Below are 18,463 nucleotides of genomic sequence, written 5' to 3'. Positions count from 1 at the left end.
CAAATAAATTGATTGCTAGCTGGGGGAATTCGGATGAAAAGGCTTAAAAACCTAGAGCAGTAATGGATGCCAAAGCTAGGAATAAGAGTGTCGGGTTACGCTTGAAGGTTGTAGGAGGAAAGAATGGATGCCGACAGTCAAATAAGGAAAAACTATTAAATAAAATAACCCTGTCTCTACGTCTTCCTACAGTTACAAGATTCATTCCTAAGAAGTCTAAATGAATTTAAAAACATAAATTCTATTAAACATGCCAACAATAATCAGTTAAAAACAATAATAATAAAAAGAAGAAAATAGAATTGGAAGATTAAAATTTGAAGATTATAATAATACAATTATTATAACTCGAACATTATTATAATGTACAACTATTAAATTATTGAATGATAATGGTGCCAAATCATTGTTATATTTAAATGAACATTTATAAACAATTATTAAAGATAATTTAAAATCCTTTAAGATATGTTTTATATTTTATCCTAACTATTTTAATTAAATTATTAAATAACTCATGCAAGTCCCGCAGATGTATTCTGGCTAGGTCTTTGACCCATCTGCCCAGTGATGGTGATGCCTTGTCTAATTCTTTTTTGACAATGCTTTCACCCTTTCGACATGCTCCCTGCAAGGAATTCCTCCGTAATTAAATTATAAATTATATAATCATAAATAATCATAACAGTTAACCTTTCATCTTAATTCCCTGAATTTGCGATTAACGATCAACTAACATGTCATCTTCACTTGAAATTATAACGACCAACTATCTTACCATTTCGCTAGATTATCGAATTAAATTGCCAACTGACTTCATGCGAACCTCAATGGCTATATTTCAAGCTAGGTCAAAAATTGAGATGTAATATACCATTCCCCTTGTGGTTCATCATCCTCGATGAACTTGAAATTGCAACGAACATTATAAAGGAGTATTTTAAAATTGAAATGTAACAATAGTTGTGAGGAACCGTTTCTTGTTGTGGCTATTGGGATAGCATAAGAGCTGTAATAGTTGAAGGCACAAGATTTTATAAAAGGTTGACTCTTGTTTGTTGGGAATGAAAGGTTACCATTGTGTATGGAATTTTGAATTTTTGATGTAGCTTTGAGAGCTTATTGAAAAGGGGTTGAAAGGCAAATTTCAGTGAAACGTGGAATTCCATTGACGAAGGGTGTCACTTTACATTTAGGCTTAGACGGTATTGGGATGTATTGAATACAACATACAAGGCACAAGTTTGGGCATCTTTCCTCTATTTGTGCATGCTCGAGCAATATACTGAGGGACAAGTCATTGTCGAAGGTCAAGGAAATGTAACAATCAAATAATGATGCTGTGGATTGCTACTTAGCCAGAACTGTAGTTGATAATTATTTGGAGGAGTGAGCAATGAGTTTACCAGAAATAGAAGCCATTTGATTTCACCAAACTTTTGACACTATTTTGAAATAGACCAAATGATCTCATTGCATTCGGAATGAATTGATTAGAAAAAACTGTATTGCAAATAGAAATTGTTAAGCATCTAAGATTAGTAGGAGCGGACACAATAGTGCAGACACATTGACACATGTGTGGTAGCTTCGAGAAGACAGAGTTTAGTAATGCACACTGTTACAAATAAGTCAGGTGATGCCCATGCGCCTAACAGGCTCTATGTTTAGAAAAGAAAAATGTATGAAGATTGTCAGGATGTCATGTGTGCATTGAGGCATGAGTTTGATCCGAGACTATATTTGAAGGTTTTTTAGGTGTGGATGTAATTGAGATGTGCTAAAATATTTAATGCGAAGCATTATATGACTCGACACGGAAGAAATTGTATGCATGTAACATCTGAATCAATAATAGCCATGTGTCTCAGAGGTAAGACTCCTGGTAGAAGCTAATTTGTGGGGAAGTGTTAAGTTAATAGTCAGGAGTATTTTTCATTCACAAATAAGGAGCGCGATTTGCATATCATCGACAGGTCGGAGTAACAACCTTGTCTCTGCTAGTATCTACAGTTGGAAGAACTGTCTAAGACAGAGAACTTACAGGGAAAGGCCTAGTTCGAGCCAATGGAGTCACATGTTAAGAGAGATTAATTTTGAGTCCGCTAATAGAATAACTTTCAAAAATACTATTTCTAGTTGTCAATCCCTTGGTTAAAGAATCCTTATAATTGGAAAAAGACAAATAACACCTTTTGTTAGGAAATTACACTGTGTTAATATTTTAGGGGCCTCAGACCTTATTAATATATGATTCTGAATTGCTTGTAGGAACTCTATTATACTCCTCTTTGTGAGAGCTTGTGACTGGTGGAGTTCTTTCGCATCCTAGCCGATTCGTCTTGGAGGACATCCTCAGAACTATGCACATATCCAAACAATCTATTTGCTATCGATGAAACAAATTGCAGTGACTTCTGATTTGATTAACATCAACTGGTATTGGTTTGGAAATTCATAGGCTGTTAATGGGACGAATCTGGGCAAGAGCTATTGAGTACGAAGAAATATATCTAAAGTCAATTCCAAATTGCACCAGTCTAATATTATTCATTCAAATCAATAATCATATTTCTCTGAGAACAGGTGGATAGTTGTGAGTGCAAGGAGATACCTTGAAGGTGTGCATTTTAGTCAGGAAGATTTCCTTGATGAGTATCATTCAAGCATCACAAAGGACAGACAATAATTTGCATAGAGAAATATAGGCAACATATCTTTCAAAATCATTAGCTTCAATTTGGGTAGTACTGAGGATCATCCCTTGTGCCAAAATTGAACTCTTCGAACTTAAGATTATCTTTACTAGGAACGGCTAGCAAGCTATCCATGGTAGGAGATGATTGGAGTATCCAACTATGTTAACTTAGAGAAACTTCTATTGTAGATTATGTGGTATTTGTTGGTGACTATAACAATCTTTTAGTTCATGGTGTTGATATTTCCTAAATGTTTGCAAAGTAAAGTCAAGACCATGTCAGTAGATAAACGTTCACGAAAACTGTTTGATTTTCTTCACGGGAAAGGAAACTTTAGAGGCAAACAGGGCAGTACCTTTAGTGGTCGATCTCAGGAGTCAAAATATCAGCCTTGCATAGCTGCTCCCAACAAATCTTCTCGAAAATGGAAAATTTGAAACATAGGGTTTTCTCAAAAGAATTCAATAACACCTTTAATGGCGAGCAACTGAGAAACTTGCAGAAAGAGAGATTTTGGTTGGTTGTACGTGTTAGGATCACAACTAGAACATATGGAATCCTCACATGATGTTCTTTCCAATTTGGAAGAGGTGGAAACATATTTGACTAGGATAGAGCCGACAGATGGTAGGCTCTTAAATTGGGCTTTACAACCTTCAATGGTGACCTTGGTCCAGCCCAAGTTTATGGGGAATCCAGATAAATGGGTTAACTGTGTGGTTGCTTCTTGTCTAAATGGGATCATGCGAATAGCCTGTCTTACAACAACCTACAATGATGTGGTGATGAAGATGGTTATGCAGCTGATGGTAAAGAACTTGAAGGATTTACTAGTTAAAGGAATCCCTACAAGGTAGGAGCAGATTTGGCCGACATGTGAGGGCACTAGTACATCCGATCCTGTTTGTAAGAATCATAATAACAAAGAGGGGGCAAAAGAAGTTCAGACTAGCGCAGGGAAAAATGTAGATAAGATGATTTCAGATGTGGATAAGGAACATATAAGTTTCTACGTTGCTGACTTGGAGGTTAGCTTTGACAAACATGTTGATGAGGTGGGTTGTACTCAAGGTAACAACATGTTGGAGTCCTTGTATGATGAACCAGATGTTTCTTATACGCATGATATTAACTTCCATGAACAATCCAAGGTGACACTACAAGAAGATAAGTTGTATCAACATGACAATAATGAGATGCATGTCTTAAAGAACTAGCTGAAGGTTAGGGAAGACATGGTTGTGGCAACTTTGGTACGTTATAATAGCACTCATAGGACGGTTGAGGATCTCTATAGGAAGGCTCAAAGGGGAGTGGAAGGAGATTGGCTTGTTGCTGATTTGCAGTTGAATAACAAAAGGAATGAGATTATGGAGGTCAACAGGGAGATTAAGTATGCTCAAGAGGCATTGGATGATACTCAGATTTCTCTTCAGGAAGCAGAAGATCAGGTTAGGATTACAAATCATTTTTAGGAGCATGAGGGTAAAGAGAGGCAAGAGTTTTTCCAAGTAAGTAATTAATGAACTTGATAGCATTCAACATACTTATGACTTGGACAGATGTCCCAAAAGACCAAGCACCACAATTTCAGATCATATTCAGTTTGTAGACAACCCATGTTTGAAGTAGATGTTGATTGGACTTTTGATAATCCCCATTTTGAGATGGATGAGGGAACTCCTTCTGATTGTCATGAGGAGGATGATCTTGACTTCAAAAAATATGGATCCAACTACAGTTCTTAGCGGTGAATCTTGGTAACAAGATTGGTGTGGTGGATTGACTACGATCATTCGTCATTTGATAAGCCCAAATATGGTTTCCGATTTCAACCCATATAGGAGTGGGATGGGTTTCATATATCAACCATTGAATAGATCTTGGTAGAGTATTGATGAGAGTTATGTTTCAATCATAGGGGATGGTTTTTTAGCTTCATTCTTACACATAGCACCTATGTATTCAGGGGTTCTCCAGATTGGTGATGACAATATGGTATTCGATGTGCCCTTGGTGTTGCTTTCAGCTTTTGAGCAGCTTGTTTCTTACATCATCTATTTAGGTCGGGTTGCCGCCATCTACTGGGTTATACATAGCTCCTAGATACATTTCTACCTCATCATATTAGTTGGTCATGACAACAGGGTTTGGGATCTAGGTGTTGACCATATGTATCTATGACTTGTTGAGGATTTTCTTGTGGTTTTGCTCAGTTTGAGATTGGATGCGACGATAACCAGAGTTGTATAGCCTACAAATGCAGCGATATTTCATAGATTAACATGGGATGCAGGGATTTGGTTGGGAGGTGGGTTGCAGTTTGACACCTTGCTTCGCAGTGTGGCTGTATTTGTTTCTGGATTGAGCTACAGAGCTACCTGCAAATTCAAATGGGATCCTGGTACTGATTGCTAGAGACAAGCAATCTCGAGGAGGGAAGATTTGCAATGTCCCCTTTTTAGGACATTAGAAAATTTAAAGACATATTCATATAATATTAAAATTGACTTTGAGAGTGTGGATTCAAATTATAAAAGGCCAATTTAATATTATAAGGTAGGCTAAAAATGACAAGGAGAGTTAACACGAAAAGTCAGGATGGGGGTCGAAGAGTCACAACTTTGTGTATTAAAAGGAGAGAGATTGTTTCATTCAAGTATGCTTGTTTTATGGTTCAGATTTCAGTTTCTCTCTTGCGAGAGTTATTTAGAAAGTTTCAGCTTTTAGCCAGTGGGAGGATGCAGCCCCTCGTGCCGGCAGATAGTGGGCGCAAACCCATTGTCTGTGGAGACGTCACTTCAGGTGTCTTGAATGTGCTTATAGGTTCTTCTCTTAGCATTCCAATCCAACTGTAAAATTGTGTTTAAAATTGGGCTTTGAATAATAGTTATTGTATTGCTGTTGTATAATGCAATAACCTGTTTTATGGTATTTTAATGAGAATCTACTGGTTTCTATTGTTGTTCCGTAATACATCTTCCTATGTTTAAGTTTTGAATATTATTTTGAGGAAGCAACTGGGTAAATATCTATTGAGGATATTTTCAAAAAGTAACTTGTAAATCCATCAAAGTCTACTTCATCCACAAAACCTGTGTGCAACATGCAACTGCAGCAATATATTCAGATTCAGCAGTAGAAAGTGTCACAGATTCCTATTTCTTGCTGAGCCATGCAACCAACCTGTTACCCAAAAAGAAAGCTCCCCCACTAGTGCTACGTTTATCATCTACACTACCTGCATAGTCAGCATCTGTATATGCAACAAGAGAAAATTGATCATCATTAGGATACCATAAACCAAATTCAGAAGTCCCTTGTAAATACTTGAATATATGCTTCACCGCATTAAGATGAGAAACTTTAGGAGCAGCCTGAAATTGAACAACCATACACACTGCCTGCATTATATCCAGTCTAGATGCTGTGAGATAGAGTAAACTACCAATCATTGACCTATATTGAGTTTGGTCCGTTGCTGAAGGTTCATCATCTTTACTGAGTTTACAACCAGTAATCATAGGAGTACTAACAGGATTACAAGAATCCATCTATTATTACCCTTCTATCTATATTGAGTAAGGTTCCTTCCTTCATGATAGTCAGATACTTTTCCTTGATGGTTCTAACCGTCTTCCTCGCAACCATCCATGCAGGGGATTCCTTATTCCTAAGAAATCTATTATTACGTTCTTCCATACATTCCAGCATATGAGGGGAGCCACAAGAGACCACACTTTTTTCGCCACTGGATTGAGAGCAGGGCATTTCCATTGTTCAAAAAATTCCTTTAGTCTCACCAGAAAAACTCAGTGGAGGTTCCAATCATTCAAAATCTGACCCCACACCTCTTAGGAATAAGGACAATGAAAGAACAAGTGAGGAACAGATTCCTGGTCATTCTTACAAAGGAAACACCAATTAGTAATGTAAAACCCACTTTTGAAAAAGTTTATCAACAGTCAAGATTCTGTTCTGCATCACAAGCCAAAAAAATATTTCAACCTTAGGAGTAAGACCTTTTGTTTATCAAGAGGACCAAATGGGAGAGATATCAGACCGAAACAAGGAGGAGAAGGCAAAGGACACTGAAAATCTCCCACTAGGGTGAAAGGCCCAAACCAGTTTATCTTGTCTATTATCTCTTAGGAGGAAAGAGTTGAGAGATAACTCAATTTCATTGAGACTGAAGTTTCTAGCACATAAATTAACCCACGAACCATGCTTCCAATAGTCAGCAACCATAATACAATTTGCTGGTTGGGGAAAACATCCACCAAGGCCACCTCCAACAACCAGCAATTATCTCAGAACCAAAACTTCCTACCATCACCCACTTTCCATTTTTTCCCTTTGCCTGCAAGATCTTTAGCTTCCTACACTGATTTCCAGATAATGGAGCCATTCATGATAGGAGGGGAGTTAAAGAAGTCATCAAGAGATGGAGAGTTGAAGAGGTATGTGATATCCCCGTTAAAACAAGAATCATATAATTAAAATATAGTTTAATAATAAATCAATTAAATAGTAATAATATAAATGATTTATTATAATCATACTATAATATTGCATAATATATTACTATTTAAATATGAGAACTAAATATTATTATTAAGAATATATAAAGTAAATATATTATGCAATAGTATAAAAATAGTATTATTAATATTATAATAATAAGAAATATAATTTATATTATTATCGATATAATATATATAATTAATATAACTAAAATTATTAATATAATATAATATTTCTTTATAAAAGGACATGACTATAAGAATGAAAAACTATATATATAGAATATTAACATTGAGAAACAAGGAATCAAAAACGTGAAAAAAATCGAGAGAAAGTACATGGAATTAGTCTGCAAATAGAGAATAAAAATAAATAAATGAAGGTCCCGATAGGGGACATCACAATTGGTATTAGAGCTATGTTCCTGCCATCCTATAAATAGAGAAGATTCAAAATGTTTTTTGATTATAATTTCAATCAGTACAAAGCATTAGCAAAAGGATGTATCCTTGGCAAATTATGATACATTGCATAGGAAACATAGAAAAGAAGAGCTCTGGAGGAACGAAATACTGATCTATGTTGACAATTTAGAACAAAATGGAAGAAATAATAATACCAGGAAAGGCACATAGAATCATGCACAATAGGACAACATATTTTACATCTCCATAGGATAAGGAAAGAAATAGAAGGGTGGATAATTGAAAAGAGAAGGCAGTGTATATTAAAGAACACAAAACATTAAAAAGAAATACTGGGAAGAAAAGGATACGACAGTGTATGATGGGAGGGATATACTACTATAGAAACAAGGAAAAGCAGTGATAAAACGCAGGACATTATATATACTCCAGCGGCAATATATTGGTGTCAGGATAAAAAGCATTGAAGACCAAAATAAGGAAGAGACAGAAGGCTTGCTTGATTACGATTCCCGTGGTTCAAACATTGAACCTCTCTATTACAAGTGCTCGTAGTAACCACTGCGCTATGAGCTCATGCTCATAATTTATGTAATTATTAATATAATATAATTAACATTATTAATATAATATAATTAATATTATTAAAATAATATAATATTTATGAAAGGACACAACTCTAAGAATGGAAAACTATATATATAGAATATTAACATTGAGAAATGAGGATTTAGAAACATGGAAAAATAGAGAGAAAGTCCATGGAATGAGTTTGCAAATAGAGAATAAAAATAAATTAATGAAGGTCCCAATAGGGGACATTACAAGGCACTTTTCCATGTAAGATTCCATTCTTTTCCTTCCCCATACATCCTCCAAATTTGTTTAGCAAGGGCTCACAGCAACCACTGCGCTATGAGCTCATGCTCATAATTTATATTATTATTAATATAATTAAAATTATTAATACTATAAGTAAAATTATTAATATAATATAATATTTATTTATGAAAGGACACAACTCTAAGAATGGAAAACTATATATATAGAATATTAACATTTAGAAATGAGGATTTTGAAACAGGGAAAAATAGAGAGAGTCCATGGAATTAGTTTGCAAATAGAGAATAAAAATAAATTAATGAAGGTCCCAATAGGGGACATTACAAGGTACTTTTACATATAAGATTCCATTCTTTTCCTTCCCCATACATCCTCCAAATTTGTTTAGCAAGAAGGGCCTTGTTAAGCTGCCTTATAGTTCTAATTCCGAGAGCCCCTTTGATTTTGGCTTATAGATTTGGTCCCAAGGATAACCTCTTCCTATCCTCCGTTCCAGACCACAAGAAACTTTTCTGGATTCTCTCCATAGCATCTGCAAATTAGGTAGGGATTTTAAAGAGATTAAGAGCATAAGTTGGGAGGTTTGGAGGCAGCATTTGAGGAACAAAACCTTATCAGCTTGGCTCAACAGGTTCCACATCCATCCAACCAATTTAGAATTAAACCTATCAATCAAAGAATTCCAAAAAGAGTCTAGAGGTTGGAGCCCCAAGGGAAGCCTAAGATATGTTCTACGAAAGATAGTGATGGAATGCCCAATTTTTTTTCGCAATCCTTAGCTACTTGTACTTTGGTGTGTTGATAAAGAAGATAGCTTTTGCTCCAGTTGATCAACTGACTAGAAGCACTAGAGTTAAGATTAAGAGCATTCTTAAAGTTTCTAGCCTCTTTAATAGAAGCTTCTCCCATAAGAATAGTATCACCAACAAATTGCTCATGCGAACAAGATTGAGGATGAGAGGAGTGTTCCAAACCATGAATAATTCCCCGACAATTGAGAGAGAGAAGGTATCTGCCAGTTTACTCGCCATAATAGCAAAAAGAATAGGGGGAATAGGATCCCCTTGCCTAAGACCCCAAGAGGGTTTGGATTTTAAGAAATTAGAAGAGGCATCATTAACCATAACAAAAATGTATAGAATAGAGATCTCCTGATGAACGAGTTGAACCATCCTATCACCAAAGCCAAAAGCTCGAAGCACCTTCAGGAGAAACTGCAAGTCAACCCTTTCGTAGGCTTTAGAAAGATCAAGATTCATGATAAAACCCTTCTTTGAAGAGGATGAAAGCGAATGAAGATTTTCATGAACCACAATTAGAGAATCTAGGATTTGCTTACCAGGAACAAAACCATTTTGCTGGGAAGAAATCAGACTTGGCAGCAACCATAATAACCTTGAAGTAAGAACTTTTAAAATGATCTTTTACAAAGAGTTTCATAAGCTAATTGGCCTAAACACATCCATAGTATCTGCTCCAACCTTTTTGAGAATGAGCAAGAGAAAAGTAGAGTTAATCTCTTTCAAAATTTTACGCGCACCGAAGAACTCCTTTACAGCATTAGAGACATCCTTTTCCACAATGTGCCAAAGTTTTTGAAACACAAACATTGGAAAACCATCACGGCTAGGTGCCTTGACCCTTTGAAAGAGAACACCGCATCTCGAATTTCTTTTGCCAAGGGAATAGCCTCCAAAGATCTATTTTGCTCCTCACAATAGCAGGGATGGAAGAAAGAAGTTCATCCCGATTCACCCCAAACAAAGAGGGATCAAGTGAGAGGAGGGAGGAGAAAAAATGCATCATTTCAAGGGTAATGTCTTCATCCTTTTTGAGGACGCCAGTGTCAGATTTTAGAGAAGAGATCCTGTTAGCAACTCTATGCTTCAGAGTGGTAATATGGAAAATTTGTGTTTTTGTCGCCTTCCTTAAGCTAGATAACCTTGGATTGCTGTCGCCAAAATGACTCTTTAACAGTTATGTCATGATACATAAGTAAGAGATCATTTTCTAATTCTGCAAGGTCAGGGGACTAACCATCCTGTTGGATAATTTCCTGAGCATTCCTAAGTTTTTACTGGATAATAACCTTGGCATCAAAAATATCCCCAAAAGAAAGCTTGTTCCATCTTCTAACATGTTCCTTGACATTCCCAAGTTTTTTTGCAACCTTTAAACATAGCAGTGCCATCCACCTTAATATTTCGCTAGGACTTAAAAAGGCCTCCAAAATGAGGAAGCCACATCTTTTCAAACTTGAAAGGAATGTTCCTTTTACCAGAAAAAGCTCTCTCTACAGAGACCAATGGGATATGATCAGAACCAACTTTAGGGAAGGAGTTAAGGGAACATAAATACCTTTTCATCCAATCGTGAGTGATTAGGGTCCGATTGAGTCTAACTTGAATAAGTTCATTGCCAGTTCTTTCATTGGACCAAGTAAAATTGATTCCTTATAAATCCATATCCAGCAGAGCTTGATGGTTAATAAAATCCATTAAGTTCTGTCTCCCATCCTGCAAATTGTGGACTCCCATCTTCTCACAATCTCTTGAAGGGGTATTCAAGTCCCCCATAAGTAACAAGACCAGCAAAGGAAGATCTGCACGTTATCTCAGAATCTCTTTCTCATCTTTTTATTATTGGGGGCATAGATATTTGACATACCCCAAGAAAAAATGTCTCTAATGTGATGGAGCTTGACAGCCACAAAGTTACCATCTGCTATGACAGTCTTCCCTTTTAAATAATTTTGTTTCCAAAAAATAACAGTCCCACCCGAAGCTCCTTCAGAGCTAGTGCCAGTCACTCCATTGCTTTTAAAAGGTTTAATCCTTTCCATCTTTTCCTTATCCATCTTAGTCTCTTGAATGAGAATCACATCCGATTTATGATCTCTAACCACATTCTTGAGAATGTCTTGTATAATTATGGAGGCTATTCAAGCCCCTTATATTCCAGGATAAAATCTTCATTTCTTAGGAGTGAAGTCCTGGATGATAGATTGTCTATCATCCACAATATTCTGCAAGCTTTCTAGGCTCCCTCGTTTACCTCGCAGTCTTCTGCCCACATGCTTTGCAGTTCCAACATCAGCTTTGGTTCTTCCTCTGGTGGCAACCCCTCCATGATTCGAAGATGCAGAGGAATTATTCCTGTCCTTTCCATTCCCAGTCTTCTAAGATGACCCTTCCAGTTCTTCCAACATTTTGTTTTCCTTGTCCCTTCTTTTGATTATTGGAAGAGGTACCATCTTCGGGTATAGAAGATTTCACTAATCTCATTTTTTCCTTGTTCTTGTAAGATATTCACCTTGTTTTCCTGTGATTCTTCGATTCTCAAGGGAACATTGGAGTCCTTTCCACATATCTGCTCATTAGCACTGATCTCTCCTTCTTCCAGGCCCTCATTGTTTCTCAAGTTCTTGTCCTTCAACTGGTCACCCTCAACACCATCCAAAGAGGAAACACGATCTTTCTGGTTCAACCCTACTATAATTGGGTTGGCATCTTGGGCAACACGGTTTTCAGCAGAGGAACCCTGGAGTATACTAGCCTCCGCTATTTCTTGACCAGATGGGCTGGACAACTGATTTTCTTCATTTTTATCTCCCACTTTCCTTTCATCAAAGTTCTTGTTCTCATCAAGTATTTGATGCTCCTTAGGATCCTCTTGCTGGTTTTATCCATTTAATTTTTCTTCCCCAGAAGCCTTTGGTTTCCATATCTTCTTAATCTCCCCCTGCTTGGGTCCTAATGTTTTATTTTTGTCATTCTGTTTTGGCTTTTTGGGGCAGTTTTTCACCCAATGGCCCATTTTCTTACAATGGAAACAAACAAAGGGCAGATCTTCAAGTCCTACCTCCTGACTCCAAGTACGAAGTTTAGAAACAGTGTCAATTTTCTGAGGTAGATCATTCAGCTGGTGTACACTAACACAGATCCGCACACAAACTAGTCTAGACCTTGAAGCAGTCAGAGAGTCACTAGAAAGAAGTTCCCTAAAAGATGCAGCAAGGCCTTTTAACACATGTTCATTCCAGAACTCCAAAGGAAGTCCAAGCAACTGAACCCAAACCGGAGCCGTAAGAAAAAAAGAGTCAGAAAAGTCCATATTCAGTTCCCACTTTTTCAAGGTTAAGGCTTGCTTCCCAGACATTCAAGGGCCTCCACAGAGAACAAATTTTAAGTCCTCCTTGCTTGAGAAAACAAAAGATAAGAAGCTTTTGGGAAGAGCATATCCACTTGTCCCTTAAGTTCCCATTTCCTTTTAATCATAGATCTCACCACTTCAATATTTGGCCTTGGGCCCAAAAAATTTCCAACCAAAGTGAGCTCCATTGAGGAAACAAAATGGTCTATTAAGGATCTGGGACGAAGATTTTAAACTTACGTTTTTGCCAATCCGATTTACAGGTAACAGGCAGAAAAGAAGATTTACCGCTAGGTTTCTTTCCAGAAAGGGAGGACCATGACTTTGAGTTGTCTGCTTTATTCTGAGCTTTGGTCACACCAACCTCATTACAAGGAGCCCCGTTAACCCCACCCAGCTCGATAGGAAAGTCCCAGACTGTGGGTCCCCATTTGAATCAGCATTTTCTGTGGGCTCAGAAGAGGACACATTGGCATTACCTCCTGCATGCGCCTGCAAACTGCCCATGATGCCTCCAGCAGCAACCTGCAAACCACCTGTCCTGGATCTTTGACCTCCACCACTGGTTTTCCTGCCTGGAAGCTCCATTCAAATCTCTTGCTTCTTGTATTGTTACTTTCTTGATTCTTCTTGAACTGTTGTTCCTTCCTTTCTGTCCTGTTATGCTTTATCCCTGGTTTGGGAGCCAACTACATAGGATAGAGCTGAAGTATACATGATACAACCTCCTTATATGGAAAATTTTGTTCCCTCTTGTCTGTTCCATTATGAATTATCCCTGATTTGTGAGTCAACTACATAGGATAGAGCAGAAGTATACATGATACAACTTCCTTATACTGGAAAATAATATACTACAATCACTGCTATATTCAAATTTAATTCATCATTCCAACTAAAACTCATTGATATAGTGGATAATTGTGCACTGCATTGTCATTGTCAATGCTATCAATATGTGCATGCAACACTATTCTTGCACAACACAAGATGTATATACCTGTGAAATCATGTCCATTGTCCATACTAGAACTGAAATTGACATGCTCTATCCAGTCATATGTACTGCAGTTCCTTTATATGTCTATTATACATGCTATGCTTGGCTGAAATGGTTCTCTACAATACTTTTGATGGCAATGTACATAAATCACCAACTGAATGATGCACAAACTCTTACTTCTGGCATAAGAATTTGCCAATTTATATATCCCAATTGTGATGGAAGATAATTATGCTACTATTATTTGTTGTAGAGAAAATGAGTGTTACAACAATGGAAAGCAAGCCAAGTTGTTGGCCCCTAGTGCAATGTGTTTTCTTGCTAGAAGTTACTGCTCATCTTCATGCTTGGGGTGGTTGCTTGCTCAGAGATTCTCTCTTTTCCTTCCTATGTCCCATGCACATGAAGTGGCAAGTAAATAGAAGTGACAATGGCTGAAAATCTACAACTTTTTTGATGCCATTGACTGTCTATTCTTGTTCTTCCTAAATGGATCAGTTCTTCCATGCTTACTTATAATGACTAGAACACTTAAATGTTTGTCCACACAAATGGTGTTAATTCACTATTTTCCTTTCTAGAAATTGGAACTATAAAACAATTTAAAGTGTCACTCAATGAAGGCAGTGCTCATACATGTGAATGTAATTCAACTCTTGTTCTTTGTAAATCATGAAATTGTCCATCCAGGAAATTTTAGGACATGCTGTTATCATGTTCTTGTTCAATGATGACAATCCTTTTGGGAGAAGTTCTCTCCTCCTTATTTCTTGTCCTCCCATAGGCTGTTCTTACTCTCTTCTATGTTTCTGTCCATTCTTACTTATGTCACTCTTCAGATAAAGATGTGGATCTAGATTTTGAAGACTTTTCCAGTCAAATTTTCCACTGACCTTGTGATGAACACAAAATTTATGAGACTTCCTAGGTGATATCTTATTTACTTGGAGCGTGTTTTGGTCTTCCCCCTTTTGCTTGGTTGAAGAGCGAATTCTTCCTTTCCCATATTTGCCAAATAACCAGGCTCCTTGGTGGATAATTTCATTTGCATATTGCTATCCAGTAGTTATGCTTTTCAAATAAGTGGAAGAATTAATAAACCATCACTTATGAGCTACGTGTTTTGCCTGTTTCAATTGGAACAAAAGATGAAAGAATCAGAATATTCAAACCCCATTGGGTCCTCAACTGGCATAATTCGTTCCCTTCTTAAGTTTGCAACGGGCAGTCTCCCCATTTCTTCTTTTCTTTGTGCAAGTGGATAAATTATCCACCTTCTTTTCCTTCTTTGCATTTTGAAGACTTCCCTCTCTTAAGAAGTGCATCCTTGGTCTCTTGAGATAAGAGCTTGCATCCCTCTTATTCCTTTCTTGCTGGATATCCATCATCTTGATGCTTAACAAAGATGTTTGAAAAGTGGTTTTGGGCTGTTTTTAGTTTGTAGATGGTGTTAAATCCTTACCCGCAGGAGCTAGTTTTCCTTGAAGTTTGCAAGAACATTCTCCGAACTCTACTGACTTTCATCATACCGAAGGCTTGCATATGTTTTCTTCAGGCATAACGGGATTGAGAATTTCTCGATATACTTGCAGAGTCCCTTTCCATAATAATCTATATTTCTCAAAAACTATGCTTCTCAAGGTTTTAGTAATCCATTGCAAGAGTATATGTTGTGTTTACTTCTACGAATAAAAACATGAAGTCAACAGAATTATAGGCATATGATTGAACTATATGAGAGCATAATGAGCAACATACTAATTGAGAAAGTATAATAAGCGTCTTATATTATCAATGCTCTTCATACAAAACTGGGATGAGGAACATCTTGCACAATGTGGTCACCTGTCTTGCACTGTGATTAGAATTATTTTTTGTCGTCTTTTTATTTCTCCATAATAATTCTTAGAAGAATCATTTTGTCGTCTACCATAAGATCAATACACTGAGCTGTGTAAGTTCAATTTTCTTTTAAAATTTCTCCACAAGTAGTCTTCTCACATCCACATAACTAACAACATTGTCAATGATTAGTAACTAGTTTACAGCATTTTTGAAGGCTTGCTTTGGATAACTTCCCAAGATTGATTGAGTTTAATTAGGATGAAGGAAATTACACATGTTTTAATGAGATCTTTCTATTTGTTTCATTCTTCATGAATATATGTTTAATATTGCTTGTATTTGTTTGCATGGTTCTTTCTCATCTTCTTCCATTCTGATCAGGTGGATATTAGAGTGGCACCGGGAACTCATGCGACAGAGGCTGCAGGTTGGCTTTTAACCCTTTCTTGGCCTTTGTTGAATGTTTTTGAATCCACAAGTGCATTTGCATTCTAGAGTGGCGTAAGTTTTTTGGTTCATTTTCTTTCTTCAAATCATACTTTGGCTATGCTTATCCTATTGCCTTTCATTATCCATCTTTTTTGGTTATCTGTCCAGAGGTTTAAAATACTTTTTTGTAGATATTTGATTATGATGTGCCTGCAAAAGTTTTGAAATGTTAAATCTTGAGTCCAGTGAATGAGCACTGAATGCTGATATGACTATTAACTATGGTTCAAGAACATGACATTACTGACTGTGCTGCAGTAAACAAGCAACTTAATGACAAGGAACGTGTTGCAGCTGCGCTAGAGAATCCAAATCTCGTGGGGATGGTAGATGAGTGCCTGGCTTCAACAAATGACTAATTATTGTTTCTAATTAGTGTTCATTAGTACACCATAAAGAAGTTTTGCAAGTCTATTTGAGTTAGAATCCTTTTGGGAGGTCTCCATTCTCCTGAAGGAGACCTTCTGCAATTAGTTGCTGCTGTATGTAACTTTTGATCTGATCATTCAAAGGATATAGCTGCTGATATTTTGTGCCATTGCCCCCATGAATAGCATTCTTGGAAGCAAGCTGCATGAAATATGGAGATGAAAATCAATGTCATATAAATAAATTAGTAGAGTTACTTTGAATGTAATATATAAATTATAATGCCTTTTTTGGTTGAGATTTTTAGGACCCGCAGCATATTCTTTGGGTTAAAGAATTAGGCTGTATTATGATCTTTGACAGTGATGAGTGGATTTTGTTTTGAAATGGAGTGGCCAAAACATTGTCTTACTATCTGTTTAAATATAATAGAGGGTTTCTATATTTAAGTTAGTATATCCTGCTATATGTACAGAAACAATCCAACGGAACCTGCCATTCTGTTGGTTCTATGTTTAGCCATCTCAACATTGATAATTCACAAAGTTCTTATTGTTCATTATGTTTGGGAAGATTCATAATGATCTGTAAAGTGACCAATACTAAACTAAATTGAATAGAGGAAACATAAAATAGCTATTTTGCTTAGCTTCTGGATTCTCTCTCCCCCTGGATCCGGATCCAGATGTGTTCTGGTGTGGGTGTTAATTCTGGTGCTCTCAGAAGCGCACCCTGTGGATGTGCATCCACAGCGCATCGCTGGGCATCTTTAAGCATTTGTTGAAGAGAGAATTTTTCCAGGTCAGTATTTGCTGAAGAATTGGACTTTCATAATCCAAGTCCTTTCATGTAATTACAAATACTGGACTTGCTGTTATAGATAAATAGGCGCATATGAAGCCAACAGAACAGCATTTTGTAAAACATTAGCTACACCACAATGACAGTAATTGAGAAATCCAGAATTTGAAACTATAGAATGCAGAGTTGTAACAGTATATGGAAACAAAATGACTCTTAATCAGTGTTACCAGAAGATGTGTCTGCCCCCCCACGTCTCGGAGATGGAGATGTGTCTCGGAGACTTTGAAAAGGTTGTGAAACTTCATGACGGAGTCTCCAAAAGTGTCCGCGTCTCCAAACAAAAAAAATGGAGTCTCCCGCGCGTCTTTGCCTTAAAAATAAATTTAAAACATAGTATTATCGTCATACTGGATAGATCCTGATTTTTGTTTGCAGTTCAGTTTTTTGTTTGCATATCAGCGATTTAGCATCAAACTATATATTTTTGAATTTCAAATTTCAATATGTAATTAATCTAATGATAATCTCAGCCATGATTAATTTGATGCGATGATGATCATATGTGATATTCAGAAATCAGATGACTATGAGATCTGAAATGTGTTTTTTGCAATGTGCATGAATGTTAACATTTATAACTTTTCAATGTTCATTATTCTTGTTTTCAAAGCACTATGTTAGGAATCTATGGTATTTCTTAGGAATCTTAAAATTATATTAAAAAAAAAATTGACGTCTTAAATAGTACCTCCGTCTCCTGTTTGAAAAATAGCCGTACCGGTACCAGTACCGAAGACCTCCAAGTCTCCCCATCTCCTAGTAACCTTGCTGTTGATTAATGTCTTTTATTAGGCTGCCCAATCAAAAGTTAAAACAGAGGATAAATCTGAAACTTTTGCGAGGGAAATATTTTGCTTGATAACACAAGGAGCCCAAAAATTCAGACATCTTAGATGTGCCAACTTAGTCCAACTTGCTGCTTTTACTGCCATATCTCCATATCATAGGGGACTTATAGAATATGCCATCTTTCAATATTTGAGCTATCCATTGACATTTAATATTTATCTTGATCAAAGATGTAGCATCATACTATCAAATGAATTTGATTCTGTGTGTTCACCTAGCACTCATTGGATTGAGTTGGAGTAGTATTAGGATGGGTGACCTCTTGGGGATTCTTGGCCCTTCACCCCTGTGAGCATCACCTAGATCCAATGAGTGCTAAGTACTCCATTCTTCTTGTAAGCATGCTTTTAGCACCCGCCTTATAAACTTCCAAATCAACCCCACAAAATGAATGTTTGGTT

General features: G+C 36.7%; 1 protein-coding gene across 3 annotated transcripts in view; it reads left to right on the top strand.

The window, feature by feature from the left end:
* Positions 1–16,805, top strand: part of AE7 (MIP18 family protein (DUF59)) — a 61,691-nt gene extending 44,886 nt beyond the window's left edge. For all 3 annotated transcript variants that reach the window (XM_089814350.1, XM_089814349.1, XM_089814351.1), the window contains exons 5-6: positions 15,873–15,918; positions 16,239–16,805. In XM_089814350.1, coding sequence (XP_089670476.1) covers positions 15,873–15,918; positions 16,239–16,339 — 147 coding nt within the window. In that variant the 3' untranslated portion in view covers positions 16,340–16,805. The remainder of the gene's footprint in view (positions 1–15,872; positions 15,919–16,238) is intronic.
* The last annotated feature ends 1,658 nt before the right edge of the window (positions 16,806–18,463 follow it).

Source organism: Cupressus sempervirens, chromosome 2 (genome assembly GCF_028749045.1).
Source record: "Cupressus sempervirens isolate cs-2001-9-10 chromosome 2, ASM2874904v1, whole genome shotgun sequence".
Taxonomy (NCBI): domain Eukaryota; kingdom Viridiplantae; phylum Streptophyta; class Pinopsida; order Cupressales; family Cupressaceae; genus Cupressus; species Cupressus sempervirens.
Note: the sequence above shows the minus strand (reverse complement) of the source record. Positions and strands in the feature narration are given on the sequence as shown.